At 40.3% G+C, this 15553-nt stretch overlaps 1 protein-coding gene across 1 annotated transcript; it reads right to left on the bottom strand.

Moving 5' to 3' along the window:
• Positions 1-4992: 4992 nt before the first annotated feature.
• Positions 4993-11637, bottom strand: LOC147853342 (uncharacterized). The gene is made up of 13 exons (XM_087332929.1): positions 11479-11637; positions 9708-10810; positions 9355-9444; positions 9032-9271; positions 8715-8936; positions 8512-8629; positions 8198-8362; positions 7745-8019; positions 6895-6995; positions 6753-6805; positions 6279-6391; positions 5903-6187; positions 4993-5618 (listed from the first exon to the last, which is right to left on the bottom strand). The coding sequence occupies exons 2-12, from the start codon at positions 10806-10808 to the stop codon at positions 5909-5911; spliced, it is 2757 nt and encodes a 918-aa protein (XP_087189055.1). The 5' UTR covers positions 10809-10810; positions 11479-11637; the 3' UTR covers positions 4993-5618; positions 5903-5908.
• Positions 11638-15553: the final 3916 nt, after the last annotated feature.

Below are 15553 nucleotides of genomic sequence, written 5' to 3'. Positions count from 1 at the left end.
GGAGAAAATACAGAGCTCACTCATATTTACATGAGGAGAAAGTTCCTCTTTATAAAGGCCAAGATCTGGCCGTTGGGCTAACTAGCTATTGGGCTAGCTATTATAACTTTTAAACATTCTCGACAAGTTTTCTTACAAAAATCAAATATTTAAAGGAACAATTAATTTCTGCTGATGAAAATGATATAAGATAGTTCATTGTGCAGACCGTTCTAAATGGTCTTCCTGATTCATATCGGAGTTTTGCTTCTACTCTTCATTTAATGATGAAAGGTAATCCCAATGTCTTATCATTCGAAGAGTTAGTCTCTGTTTTGTTACATGAAAATCAGTCTAGGCAAAATAGGTCTATTATGCATGTTGTAGATCAAGCTTTCCTAGCTAGTCAAAAGGGCAAAGGTAAATGGAACTCATCTACTAGCAAGCAGAGATTTGCTAATAGTTCACAAGTGAATGAAAAAAACAAGAGCAGAAACAAAAATTGTTTTGCAAATATTGTAAAGGAATTGATCATATTATAAAGAACTATCCAAAATTGGTTGCAGAAGGGGCAAAGAAAAAAGAGGTAGGACTTGTTTTTGCAGAAGTCTATGCACCGAAAACAAAGCCTGCAAATCTTGTGCATCGTGAAGAATGGGCATTTACTATTGTTTACAATTTTGACCCATCTTCACTTGAACAATGTATGTCTGCTGTAGAATCAGATGTTTGGTACTTCGACAGTGGGGCAACCAAACATATTACCTCGTAGCACAATTTCTTCACTTCATTGGAGCCTGCCCTTATAGGGAATATTGTCACATGTGCCAACAACTCATCTATCCAGTTATGGGTGTTGGTAAGATCATTTTGACTACTGTTGATGGTAGTCATTTCATCTTGTCGGATGCTTGTTTGTGCCGGGGATGAAGAAAAATCTCTTGTCAGTTTCAGCATTAGCCAAGACTGGCTTGGTTGTTAAATTTGTTGATGGCAGGTGTATCGTTCATGCTTTGTCCCATCATCCATGGGGATGTTATTATTGCTTCTAGCATTTTATGTCGTGGGTTGTATAAGCTCGTAGATTATGAAAAATCTATAAACGATTCAGCTTGTGCAATACTGGATTCTCAAGCTATTTCAGATGCAAAGATTTGGCATGCACGCTTTGGTCATCTGAATTTTGCAAGTTTGCTTTGCCTACAGAAATCTGAAATGGTGTCCTCCTTGCCCAAACTTGAGGCACCTCGAGAGCATGTTTGTGACGATTGTATTTTGGGCAAAATGCAACATTCACCCTTTCCAAAAGATGGTTCAGTTAGAGCTACGCAGAATTGTAGCTTGTTCATAGTGATGTATGTGGTCCTATGCATGCACATTCTCTCGGGAACTATCTTTATTTCATGACTTTCATTGGTGACTTTTCTAGGCTCCATTGAAGGCAAAGTCTGATGTGTTTCTGTGCTTCAAACCATTTCTAGCTTTGGCTAAACATCTACCGGCATGTAAAATGGGCACCCTCCATTCTGATGGGGGGGAGTATATGTCTTCTGAGTTTAATGCATTTCTAGTTGAATGTGGTATAAAACATTAGTGTACAGTGACGTATACACCTCAATAGAATGGAGTTGCTAAAAGAAAGAACAGATCACTCATGGAAATGGCGAGGTGTATGGTCAAAAGTCAAGCTTTACCACATAGTTTTTGGCTTGAGGCTGTCATGTCACATGTGTGCAGCATATGTACTTAACAGGTGTCCCACTAAAGCACTACTCTCTATCACTCCATATGAAGCTTGGCATGGCCAAAAGCCATATGTTGCTCATATGCGTGTTTTTGGTTGTTTGGCATATGCATCAGTGTCTAAACAACAACGCAAAAATTTGGATGATAAATCAACGAAATGTATTTTTGTAGGATACAGTTCTAAAATTAAAGGTTATCATTTGTATCATCCACAATCGAAACGCATTCTGGTTAGCCGTGATGTTGTTTTTGTGGAGGATGCAATTCGGCCACTCCTTTCATGTACTAAGGAGACATTGGTTAGCTTCAGAGATGTGTATGACACTTTGTTGCCTCTTTTTACAAGTGGACAGTTAAGTGTTGGCCCACTTGAGGCACCTTCTCAGCCTTTGGAAGCTACTCATAATGATGCAGATCATTCCATTTCTGATGTAGACTTACATGATACACTTATTCATGAGAGGGTTGATATAGAGGAGGCAAAGACTACGCCTAAATGGATGTCGCAAACTTCGCAAGATAGCAAATTGGATTTTCCTTTGTCATAATGTACTCCTTAAGGTTATCATAGTGCTTCTTTTGCATCAGATTGTTATGCTATGGTTGCCTTTTCTGATGAAAATGAGCCTGTTTCTTTTGATGAAGCACAAAATTTAGAAAATCGGATGGCTGCTATGCAATCAAAATATGATGGTATTATGAAGACTGGTACATGGTCTTTATGTGACTTGCCTCTTGGCAAGAAGGCTATTGGCACTAAGTGGGTATATAAGTTGAAGCGTAAACCTGATGGAACAGTTGCCAAGTATAAGGTTAGGCTTGTTGCAAAAGGTTATGCCCAACAAAAAGGCATTGATTTTGATGAGACCTTTGCTCCCACCTGCCGTATGACTACTGTTCATTGCAGCTCATCCTGGTTGGAATGTACATCAATTGGACATTAAAACAACATTTCTAAATGGTGATCTTCATGAGGAAGTGTATGTATCTTAGCCCCGTGGTTTTGTGCAGAAAGGGCATGAACATAAAGTGTGCAGGTTGAGAAAGGCATTATATGGCTTCAAGCAAGCACCACGTTCTTGGTATGAAAAGATACATGCCTATTTGATTGCATTTGGGTTTGAGAATAGTCCAACTAAAAGCACCTTATATGTTAAGCGTGCTAATGATGTATTTCTGATGATGGTTGTGTATGTCGTGATATGTTGTTCACTGGTCCCAATGAGAAGCATATTGTTGACTTTAAGGTTGATTTGCATGCTCCTTTTGAGATGTCAAATTTGGGGCATTTGCATCATTATTTGGGCATTCAATTTATGTAAGTTGATGGCGGAAGAGCTTTGTGTCAATCGAAATACATTGACACATTAATGTAGCGTTTTGGCCTTGAAGATTGTAAACCTATTGCCACTCCCATGGAGATAGGTTTACATTTGAGCCTTCATGATGTTGGAGATGCATTTGATGTTGTTCTCTATAAGCGGGCAATTGGATGCTTAATTTACTTGAGCATAACCCGACTTGATATTCAGTTTGTTGTCTCTCAAATGAGCAGGTTTGCCCAAGAGTTAAGCATTGGTAGGCAATTAAGCGCATTTTTCGCTACTTAGTGGTACCCGGTCATTTGGGTTGTTTTATCCCAAGGGGGGATCACTACCACCAGACTTGCATGCTTTTTCTGACTTGAGTTGGTTGTTATGACACTCATGTGTCCACAAGTGGTTTTTGATTCATGCTTGGTAGCTCATGCATATCTTGGTTGAGCAAGAAGCAGCCTACTGTGGCCACTTCTAGTTGTGAAGCTGAGTATAGGGCAGCTTTCACAGCTACAGTTGAGTGTGTGTGGCTCAGACGCCTTTTAGCTTATTTGGGTGTTGGTCAGTCTTTTGCCACCACCATCTTCACTAACAATCAAAGCGCAATGGGAGTTGCGAGGAACCTTCTGTTCCATGCTCGCACTAAGCACATTGAGGTGCATTATCACTATGTCAAGGAAAGGTTCTCTACTAGAGAGATCAGTTTGGCTTATGTGCCCACGCAGGAGAACATTGCATACCTCTTCACAAAGGCTCTGCCTAGAGAGAAGTTTGAAGCTCTCCGCAAAGCTTTAGGCCTAATCCCATTTGTGGATTGATCTCTATCCACATAGCTTGGCACTTGTTTAACCATGAGTGACAGCTCCTTGTTCACGACATCACTCCCAAGGGGGATTTGTTGACATATTGTGGTAGTGATGTGTGTGAACATACTTGGGACAATGATGTGTGACCACACTTAGGATTGTGACTTGTGTGAACACATTTAGGACAGTGATGTGTGTGAACACACTTAGGACTACATGGGGCATTTTTTCCCTCTTTAGGAGGTTTTTTCCCCCGTCTATAAATACTCCCATAACCCTCAAGTGGTTAAGGTTTTGTGATTCAAAACAAGAACCCAACATAATTTACAAAATGAACACCTTCAAGCAATCCTTCAAAGGGATCCTTTTTAAACACAAGGTATTTGATATATTTAAAACTAGAATGATTCTTGTTTTTACAATTCCTTCATATTTTGACGACAATATCACATCATTCAACTTTCGCAGTAACATAAATCTCTCTATGGAAGAAACAGGTCAAAAGAATTCTTACTATTTGCATGATAACATTCAAGATGAATAAAACATTCCATCATAGTGTAATTCCTTTGAAATCGGCCAAATGAATACAAACCACACTGCCATGGCATATCCTTAGTCTTGAATCTTCCCAATGATCATCTTTTACATAAGAGGCATTAAGTAATGTTTAATCTAACCCAATATGTGTTCAACACTTATATTTACATGCATTGCTAAAGCAATTATGCATATAAGCTGGTCACAACCCATCCTAAAAGTGCTCGATGAGTACAATTCACAATTGAAGCTCCAAACAACTTGGTGCATGCATAGAACCATCCTCAAAAGATATCATCACTAAACCCTAAAACCTAAACCCAACGTATACATCCTTCATTGATTGGAAAATTATTTGGAAAACTCCAAATTATCCCAATCAATCTAACCTAAATCAGATCCCATTGTTTCCACATATGTTCAATGCACACAGCAGTTTTCTCTTCTGAATAACAAAAGGATGATCATCCTTCCATAAAAAATGAGACAAATCGTAATCCATTTTGCTTTAGCAATACCACAACTATAAACCATATGGTAATAGCAGTTTTCTCCTCAGCGTCACAAACAGATTATTAGCCTTCCATTAAAAGTGAGACAATTCCTAATCAACTTCGCACTAACAATTACATAAATATAAAGCATATGATATCATATATGTATACACAGGTTCTACCATATCCCTTACAATTTGGGGTATCTTCCTTCTCATAGTTTTCTATAATTTATGCATAAACAGAAAGTATTGTTTGATTGACCGCAAGGGAGCAATCATTTACATTCCAAAGAAAGCCAAAAGACATGAAAATGTTAATCCTCAACCTCCCAATGAGAAGAGGCCCTTTTTATCCCAGATATCTCTTTCACTGCATACTTAAAAAAGTGTTGGACTACAAAATTGTGAAGGTACTAGTGGCTAACCAGAGTACCTTTCTCCCATGACATCCATATATTCCAAACATGGCATGCAAATTGCAGCCGAAGCATTTGTTACACAATTTTAATTGGGTATGCCCTCAATCCCAAACCTACAACTATTCAATGATGGGTGAGAGATCAAACATTCAATCCATCAGAGAACAAGGCACTGTGTGGATAGGCCATACACTGAAGTTAGCATCCAATATATACTCCTACTTCCATTGAAAATCAGCTGCGAAGCACACTTCTGGGACCAGGTACAGTGCTTAATCCTCGCAAGGAAAGGGTCACAAAAATACTTGCCCTTTGCCTGATCAGAAAGCCCAAATTATCAGAATGCCATTCCGGCTTTACAAAGATTCCTAAAATGCCATTCTAGTTCAACACAATTTCCAGAAAGCTACCCTTATTTGTCATCATTATTACTTTGATTTACAATCATTTCCCAAAATGATTCCCAAGTTCTACCTTAACATATCCCTAGAATGGTAGCACAAACTGAACTCTAGTTTCTCATAATTCCTAAAATGCCACTCTAGTTTACACTCATTAAGTTTCTCGTGATTTCAATCTACACATTCAAATAATGTTTACCAGAAGTCAATAATAAGCAGTAGATCCATCTGGGAGGCCATAGCCTGATCCTGTCCGTCTTAAATCATATTCTGTTCTGGTGGAGCCGTATTCGGCACGACTGGATCCATATTGGGCGCGGCTGGATCCATATTCAGGGCGACTTGAACCATATTCGGGACGAGTCAAGCCATATTCACTGCGGCTCGAGCCATATTCTGTGCGACTCAAGCCATATTCTGGGCGGGTCAATCCATACTCAGGACGACTTGTGTCATAATATGAAGATGAATATGAGCCTCGTGGCTGCCAAAATAACCCAATGATGTTTACAACCCCACCACCACAAACAAAGTGATTTAATAAGTTTATGGATTCCTTAAATTCCTTTTCTTACATCAGTGGCACCTGCCAAGTAGTTATAATCACTGCTTCCTTGTGGAACATTTGCATAGCTGTAGCTTCCAGAACCATAAAGAGAGCTTGAGCTTGCAGCACTCCCTAATGAGGCTACAATGGTACATAGCACGAGTTTTTTAATTAGAATACTGAGAATTAAATCAATGAGTTCTTTGGTATTTAGACCATATTAATATTGTTAAACAATAAAAACTTCTCTTGCAGTAAGAATCTAGATTATGCAGAAAATATTTAATCAAATCATTTATTACTAATGCTAATCAATCATGAATTTTCTTGCAATTAGAATTAGAATCTAGATCATACAGTAAAAATGTATAATGAAATCATGAGTTTATCATGTGATGAGGATATCAATCAAATCATCGGGCTTTTTACACTTTTTCCCACATTTGGCTGATGTGAATAATGACAATCAAATCACTTCAGTGCTCAGATCAACAAGATGCACCTGAAGCCAAGATATTTCGCCCTGTCAGAGAAGCACTTCCCAAAGGTGCAGCCCTGAAGACAAATGATAACCTTAGAAACGCAAATGCATTTTAACCAAATTCATAAAAAAGAGTTGGTTTCTTTGATAACTATGCACATACCGAAAGGCATCCAGATAAGCAGATCCACTGACAAGTGCTGGTTCGGCATATTCCATTCGGGCTCTAGGATACGCTCTTTCATAATAGGGAGCCTCTTCAGCCTGCAAATAATAAAATATATATATTACACTCCTATAAATAAAATAAAATAATATAGAGCATGGGCTGTGCAATAGAGGGCTGTGCTTGTGTTTGTACTTTATTATGCATGTGTATAGGATTAGAACTCTAAAATCCACAAAATCCAACGTACAAATTTATTGCAACTGCTACACCATCAAACACCCATAAATAGTCCATTGTAACCTATGATCATGGATTGACATATGTGTCATATTCGTGATATTCTCCATGCGTGATATTCGCAAAATTCAAGAATACGAAATGGCAGGTCCCTTTTTTATTATCCCCTTTTTATTGTCAAGTCCCCTTTTTTATCTCTAGGAAACTAAAAAGGAGGGAGTTCATCTACTCGCTCTTTTTTTTTTTATAAATGAATACTTGACCATGCATTCGAATGGGAAACCCCATGAATGCGAATATGTCAATCTATGCCTATGATCATGCAATAGGTCTAGAGCAGCAAAAAACCTCAAAACAGAGCATCAACTTATGATGTCTATAGTTTACATTTTCTAAAAAGAAAGACAGGTTTCGACCAAAATGTGATATAGAAAGTGGTGCGCTTTTATTTCCCACACTTTTCACGTTAATTTATCGTTCTTTTTATATGTACTGAGAAAAGCATTTGTTTCATTCAAGTAACTACAATTAACAACCAGGGCATAATTGAGAGAAAATAATATGACCATAACAAGATAAACTAGAATACAGAAACTTATGTACTAACCACTATAGGGTAAGGTTGCTTGAGTCTAGGACTCGATTCGTTGTATGCAGCATACCCACGAATAACCTCTCTATGATTTGTACCACTTCCTCTCTGTCTTGGAATGTAATCTCGTGACCCGGAACCAGAATAATGACCTCGACTCATTCCTGACCTAGGTGACAACCTAACACCAAGAGGAAGATAATCATCTTCACCTCGAGCACCATAGCTTCCATGCCTATCTCTTAAGCTCCCAGATCTAGGTTCTCGTCTTGCCGAAGGAACGGCTGCTCCTGTAAAAAGTAAAACCCAGATATAAAACGGCTTCTTTGTGACTGATCAGAAGTGGATCATAATTTGTAAGTCAATTATTTAGGAATGTAAGGTTAGAATATTCCAGTTGAAAACTTTCTATAACTTATAACAACAATAGCCAGCTTTCCATTGGGTTTGCACATAAAGGAAGCATACCAGCCCGTGGGAACTTTGGAGATGGCCTTGACCTCTCTCCTCGCAAAGGCCAGTCATCAACAGGCTTCCGTTTCACACCTATCATAGCATCCCGTCGACCTCTTGGAGCTACTCGACCACTATCACTTCTCCTCCGATTGAAACGATCACCCCGCAGTGCATCACCTAAATAATTCGACAGCACAATTTAACAAGGCATTCAAACCATACAAAGTAATGAAAGTTTAACTTCCATAGTGGAGTAGCTTGTATCACTGTCTTTCAAAAGACATTCAAAAATACAATGAATGCAAGTTTAGCTCCCAAATTTTTACCTTTGCCTTTGTTTTGTGTTGAAGAACCACCACCTACAGGATATGAGCCTCGATGGCCTTTCATTCGCCGTTGTCTTGGTGCCGGCTTTGCTTTTGCTAGCTCCACTTTCAATTTTATCTTCAGATAACCAATTAAGACTAAGAATTCCAGCACACCATCGAATTATGTACAATGGATAGTAATGCTGGAATCAGGAGCCTACCTTTTGGTCGCCCTCCACAAGCTCCACCTCATTCAAGGCCTTTATGGAAGCTAAAGCAGCATCTCTCGTCGAAAAGTTAACGAAGGCAAAGTCTCTTCTCTTTGACTTAGGATTGTTTCTTGCCATCATAACTCGATCGACCTCACCGTATTTGCCGAAAAGTTCTTTCAATTTTGCCTCATTCCAATCAGAGGGCATACCCTCAACAAAGACAGACTTGACCTAAAGAACAGAATCAAATGAGGATCCAGACTACAATACATGAGAAGAATTACTACAATTTCAAACAAAATGATATTAGTAAGATTTTGACCAACCCTCGCCAAAACTGTCTCATCTGGTTCATCTGATGCTTCAGCCCAGGCAATTCTGGCTGATCGATCACAACCAAATACAGCATCAGGTTTACTTAACCTTTTGAATGCTTTCACAGCATCGTTGTGAACAACAAAGTCCAAGAAAGCATGGCCACAATTCATCCCTTCATTGTTTGGATCTTCGTCGAGAGTCATCTCATCAATCCCTTCAACTCCGTATTCTTTGAGTTTCGCAAGAACCTTTTCACACATATGCAACAACAACATAAAGGTTAATAACAATAGTAATGTCAAATCAGATAAGAACGCATTGATAGGCGTACCTCTTCCAACTTCCAAGTCTTGCATATATTGCCCACAAATAATGTGTCATTATCTTCACTAGGAACAACAGCACATTCCCGGTCTCGAATCTGGACATACACATATGTATAACAATTAAGAGAAATTTTGTAACAAAAACAAACCAAGCAAACATATATCCTGACATAAATCTTTAACAAACATACATTCTGATATTTTAATAAGAAAACATACGTGGTAAGGATAGCAAAAACATAAATATAATAAAGCATATTAAGAAACATTAAGTTCCCTGAAATTAATAATAATAGAATAAAAAGCATGAGACATTCGAAATATTGTCATCATTGAAATATAGAACAGAAAAAGAAACCTTGATTTTATCAAGTTCGGCAGCCGCCTTGGCTGCTTGGTCAGCATTTGCAAATCGAACAAATGCATAACCCCTGTTTTTGCCTGTCTGCGAGTGTGTCATCATCCGCACTTCAACAATATCACCAGCGACTTCAAATGCTTTTCTTACATCATCTTCTGTAGCTTCTTTGTCTAAGCCCCCCACAAAAACCTCAAGTGTTCTCCTCCTTTTCCTTTCAGTAACCGACCTCGGTTCTATAGCTTCTTCACTTCCCTCTTCTACATTGTTTTCTTCATTGTTGGTTTCTTCACTTCCTCCCTCTTCTTCATTCTGGACATCATCTTCTTCTTCATCTCCGTCTTCTTCTTCTTCATCTTCTTCATCTTCTTTTTCTTCTTCTTCTTCTTTTTCTTCTTCTTCTTCAACTTCTTTATCTTTGCTCTGTTTGTCTTTATCCTCGTCATCAACAAAGCCTTCCTTCATTGCTTCATCTATTTGTTTTCCACTCTCTTCCCTATTCACTTGTTCAACAGAATCCTCTTCATCTTTGTCCTGTTCATCATTGTTATTGTTGTTAAGGGAACCTTCCTTGATTTCTTCATCTACCTGTTTCCCACTTTCTACATTACCTACTTGTTCCCTGCTATCTTCTTTTGCATGCTGGAAATCTGAAGCAGAATCTTTTATGCATTCCTCTTTCACCTCGACGGGCTCAGACACGGCATCTACTTGAGCAGTAGTGGCAACTTCTTCCACTATACCAGGATGATTAATGTCTTCTTTCTCTTTGCAATCATCCTTCTCTTTGGCCTCTTCTGCACTCTGTCTAATTAATGTGTCCCCCAAAGCAAAATCTTCAATCATATCAGAATGATCAGCATCTTTCTCATTGCCATTGTCTCCTTCTTTGCAACCAACTTCCTCCTGGGAATCATCCTTTTCTATGGGTTCCTCTACCTTCTCTTCGGTGCTCACATGTGGGTCACAGGAAACCTCAGGTTTCAAATCACTAACCTTTTTGGCTGATTTCGGAGTCCCCCTAGCTGTTCCTCTTCTGCCTTTCTTTGCGGATGGAGAAGGAGTATTTTTTTCGGCATTTCGAGTTGCTTTCACCCTCATCACTATCATCGAAAACAACAAGAAAAAAGAGAATTTTATGTTATGGAATTTTTTAATCAGCATGCATACAGCATAAAGTTTTCAATGCAGTTCATGAGATGACTAAGGAACAGAATTTTCATAGTATCTACCAAAAGAAGAACCCTAAAAGACAAGAAAAAAAAACCAACTCATATTCTTTGTGAGCAATTAAGAACAAGATATGGAATTAGAAGCAACTTCCATAAGACATATTGTTTATACAGTTCATCACGAAAGTAATCATCAGCAACTTAATGATATGAGACAAAGGGAGAAACCCCAAAAATGAGTAAAGATAACATCACAATCAAGAACAGTATGTGGAAATTGAAGCAGCATCTATATAGCATGCTTGTTATGCGATCCATTGGGCGAGCAGTGAATAACATAGACAAATGCCTAAAAAGAGAGGAAAAGAATCAATAGCACGTGTGGTTGAGACTACCCATGGGGTTACCTAAGAAATCAGCCGTTAAGGAGAGACAGAAAACCCTAAAACAGAGCAAATGAGGACAGGGACTAAACGGACTGGCCCAAGAAGCAACAAACTGATGAGACAGCAAAAAAAACAAAAAATGAAAGCTAGAACAGGGAAGAGAAAGGAAGAGAAAGAGGAGGAGGAGGAGGAAGAGGAAGAGCATGGGATTACCTGCAGAGGGGCAGCGGCCAAGGAGCTCAGAGAAGGAAAGGGAGGGGAGAGAGAGGCAGAGGAAGGGGTGAGAAAAACCCCTATAGATCTCTCTCGATCTTTGCCTGCTCTCTTCTGCTCTGCTCTGTTCTGCTCTGCTCTGTTCTGTTCTGTTCTGCTCTGTTCTGCTCTGTTTCTGCTCTGTTTCTCTGCTTCTCAACGGCTATTGTTTTGCAACCCTAAATCAACAAACAACAACCCCTGCTCCTCCAGAAGTCCTGAGCCAAGCAAATAATAATATGTAATATTAACAAAGAAAAGAAAAGAGAGAGAGAGAGAGAGAGAGAGAGAGAGAGAGAGAGAAGAGAGAGAAAAGCCTTGCCAAACTTGGCAACTTGTTTTGTTTGTTGGGGGTGAGAAGGGCTCTAGAGGAGATCAAGAGAGAGAGAGAGAGAGAGAGAGATCATCTTGGTTGGGCCTCAGCTACATACATATATACATCTAGGTCTTGTCTTGCCGATGACCGCCTTCCTGACCCTGACCTTGGCATAGCGCACAATGAATCATGACCATCTTGGGTCCTCTCTGCGCTTTTCGTATTGTCATGATTCTCAACCTACCGAATCCATGCTCCACAAATATACATATCGTCTCTTGTGTTGGGCCTGAGATACATGCATCTGCGTAGCGTGATGAATCATGATCATCTTGGATCCTCTTGCCCTTGAGTTTGTGTGATGATTCGCACTCCTGGATTGGAGCTCTGGAGAAGATCAAAGATATCGTCTTGACTGGGCCAGAGCTTATCATGCGTGTGGGTCTTGGCAATAACCATTTTCGTGAGTTAAACCTCGGCCCTGGGATAGGGTGAAGAATCACGATCGTCTTGGGATGATTCGCCCCCACCAAGTCGAGGCTCTTCGCATTGAATGCTAGGATAGACTGATAATTAATATCTCTCTCATTGCGCTCTTGTTTGCTATGGTGGTCTTTCTAAGCCGGCCTTATGTATATATCCCCTTGCCACTTCAAATTCTAGGATAGTTTGATAATTAATATCTCTTTCGTAATGTGTCGGTTAATCTCCTTTGTAATATACAATCTTCTTGAGTATTTCTATTTTATCATCTATCTTGTGTTTCTCTCCTCTCCTCTCCGTCACACACACACATCTTTAACCTATTCTGCTACACAGAATTAAGACAATTCTTTACATGGTATCAAAGCACTTTGGTAGCTCGATCTAGCCCATCCTTGTGTATTGTGTCTACGCCGACAATTCAAAGAAATCTGGTTCATTGCTATCGTAGTGCCACTACATAGCTCGTGTTCGAGAGAAGGAAAAGAAGAAAGAAACCTACATCGACATAATGAATACTCAAATGGGGAGCGCTCTCCCTAGCGAGAAGTTGGATAGAAACAACTTTGCATCTTGGAAGTACAAGATGCACCAATACCTTGTTGGCCAAGGTTATTGGAATTACATCAAAGGAGCTCAAGAAAATCAACCCAACCCAATGACACCCGAACACCGAACATGGAAGCAAGCCGCAAGCCGAGTGATGTATTACTTGGCGGCACGTGTCCATGACCACATGCTTGGCTACATTCGAGAAGCCAAGATGCCGAATGAAGCATGGGAGAATATAAGGAAGATTTTCACGACCAACACAACTGCAGGAAAGCTTCAACTACGCCAAGAGTTGAACAACATCCAACAAAGGGATATGTCCATCACAGGGTACACCTTGAAGATCAAGGAGCTTTGTGACTCGCTCGGCTCAATAAGCGTCAACGTGGAAGATGATGAGATGGTGCAAATATGCCTGACGGCCTCACACCACGGTTCGGTGCAATGAGAACCACCATTCTAGCAAGGAGAATCCTCCCTATTTCTTCGATCTTCAATCAATGTTATTGGTTGAAGAAAATCATGTTCGAACAAGGAGCAATGTCTCAGAAGGCCACATGCTCTACACACACTCGAATGGAGGAAGAGGGCACAACCGAGCAAGAAGAGGCTAATTCATCCAAGGACGAGGTAGACAAGGTCCGACCTATGAAAACAACTCCCAAGTTCGGCAAGAAAGTGGAAACAATTAAGGCACATTCGGAAGAAGGGGGAGCTTCCATGCCGGTCCAAACCGACAACACTCAATTGAGTGTGGATATTGCGGTAAAATCGGCCACCACGAATAAGAGTGCCGAAAGAAGAAAATCTGGTTTGCCGATTCGGCTACGACGACTATATGGCATACCACCATGCCTTTATGATGAAGGTGGCGACAATTCATGAACCGGAAAATTTTCCTGAAGCAATGAACAAGGAGATGGGGGCACAATGCAAGATCTTGTTCCCCACTCACCACACAAAAAGGCGATCAGCTGCAAGTGGGTCTACAAAGTGAAGCATAATGTTGATAGCTATGTCAACCACTACAAAGCCCGACTCATAGTGAAAGGATATGACTGTGCGGACCGTGATTGCACTTTGCAACGACGAATGTGTGGCACCTCCACCAGATGGATGTCAAGAACGCATTTCTCCAAGGCAAATTAGAAGAGGAGGTATATTTGGTACAACCACCTAGCTTTGAATTGAGCACCCATCCGAAAGTAGTCTGCCGACTAAAGAAGCTACTCTACGGTCTTCAGCGAGCACCATGTGCTTGGCATTCAAAGATAATACAATATCTTCATCGAATCTGCTTTAGAATGTCAAAATCCGACAACTCCCTCTACATAAGAAGCGATTCTAGAAGCTCGATTGTTATCATCCTATACGTGGATGATCTGGTCATCAAAGGTGAAAATCTAGTCAACATCAACAAGGCCAAATCCCTCCTCTCCGGAAAATTCGATATGATGGACATGAAGGAGCTCCATTACTTCCTTAGCATTGAAGTAATTCGGACTCCAGCCGGCATTATGATCTCCCAACTACACTACATCCTCAACTTGTTATACAAGTTCGGGATGATTGAGTGCAAATTTATGGCAACCCCTCTCAATCGAAACCTCAAACTGGATGCCGACTTTGGCACAGAAGAGTGTGAGCCGACTCAATATCGACAACTGATTGGGAGCCTCATCTATCTCATGATCACTTGACCCGACCTTAGCTACTCGGTCGGTCTCCTTAGCCAATTTATGCAAAAACCACGTGACATTAAGTTGTGGTTGCACGTGAAGCCATATGGCTCAAGAGGATTTTGAAGGATCTAGGTGTTCCCATCAAGGATCCGACTCCCCTTTACTACAACAACATGATCCGTATTTATATGGCTCGGAACCTAGTGTTCCACGTGCACATGAAGCATATTGAAGTGCACTATCACTTATTCGAGAGCGCGTTCAGGCTGGAGATGTCGACCTTCAACATATCAACACGAATCTTCAGACAATCGACATCTTCACCGAAACCCTAGGAGCTGACAAACTTCAACAATTCATGCCAGAACTTGGATTGACAATCCCTGACTTGCCAAGCTTGAGGGGGAGTACAAGAGAGAACTGGATACCAGCCGACGCGGATATCAACCAAAAGGAACCGGCCCGAGTTGAGCTTGAGGGGGCGTGTTGAGAATCAAGCTCAACCTAGACTAGCGTGTGAACACACCTTTGAGAATATATGAGCACATGAAGGTCAACAATCACCACTACTCTCTACACATTAACTATGTGTCATAAAATCATATTCTATGACACATAACTAATGAGTTTCCACATTCCCCATGACTGATGAGCTTCAATAGTTAATGAAGAGAGAGGGTGACTATATATAACACCCTCCTCCTACTTTGTAATGTGTCGGTTAATCTCCTTTGTAATATACAATCTTCTTGAGTCATGTCTCTCCTCTCCTCTCCGTCTCTCCTCTCCTCTCCGTCTCTCTCTCTCTCTCTCTCACACACACACACACACAACACATCTTTAACCTATTCTGCTGCGCAAAATCACCACCATTCTTTACACATATATTTAACCAAGGTTTTAGGGTGGGGTATTGACATGGGTCCTATCAATGGTATTCATGCTCTTGTCGTTGAATGTCATGGTTCAATTGAAGATGAACAATGGGTAAACAACTATAAAG

This window comes from Azolla caroliniana, unplaced genomic scaffold, assembly GCF_043228905.1.
Source record: "Azolla caroliniana isolate FFs.n. ecotype wild unplaced genomic scaffold, voAzoCaro1.0.p SCAF_17, whole genome shotgun sequence".
Classification (NCBI taxonomy): Eukaryota; Viridiplantae; Streptophyta; class Polypodiopsida; order Salviniales; family Salviniaceae; genus Azolla; species Azolla caroliniana.
This window is presented reverse-complemented; position numbering and strand designations above follow the sequence as displayed.

Bases quoted from the DNA above. Each gene is read 5' to 3' on its own strand.
- LOC147853342 (XM_087332929.1), bottom strand. From the start codon at position 10,808: ATGAGGGTGAAAGCAACTCGAAATGCCGAAAAAAATACTCCTTCTCCA. The intron at 9,445-9,707 runs GTTTCTTTTTCT...GTGTATGTCCAG, and splicing joins CCGAACTTGATAAAATCAAG to ATTCGAGACCGGGAATGTGC. The intron at 6,188-6,278 runs GTAAGAAAAGGA...TTATTTTGGCAG, and splicing joins ACTTGGCAGGTGCCACTGAT to CCACGAGGCTCATATTCATC.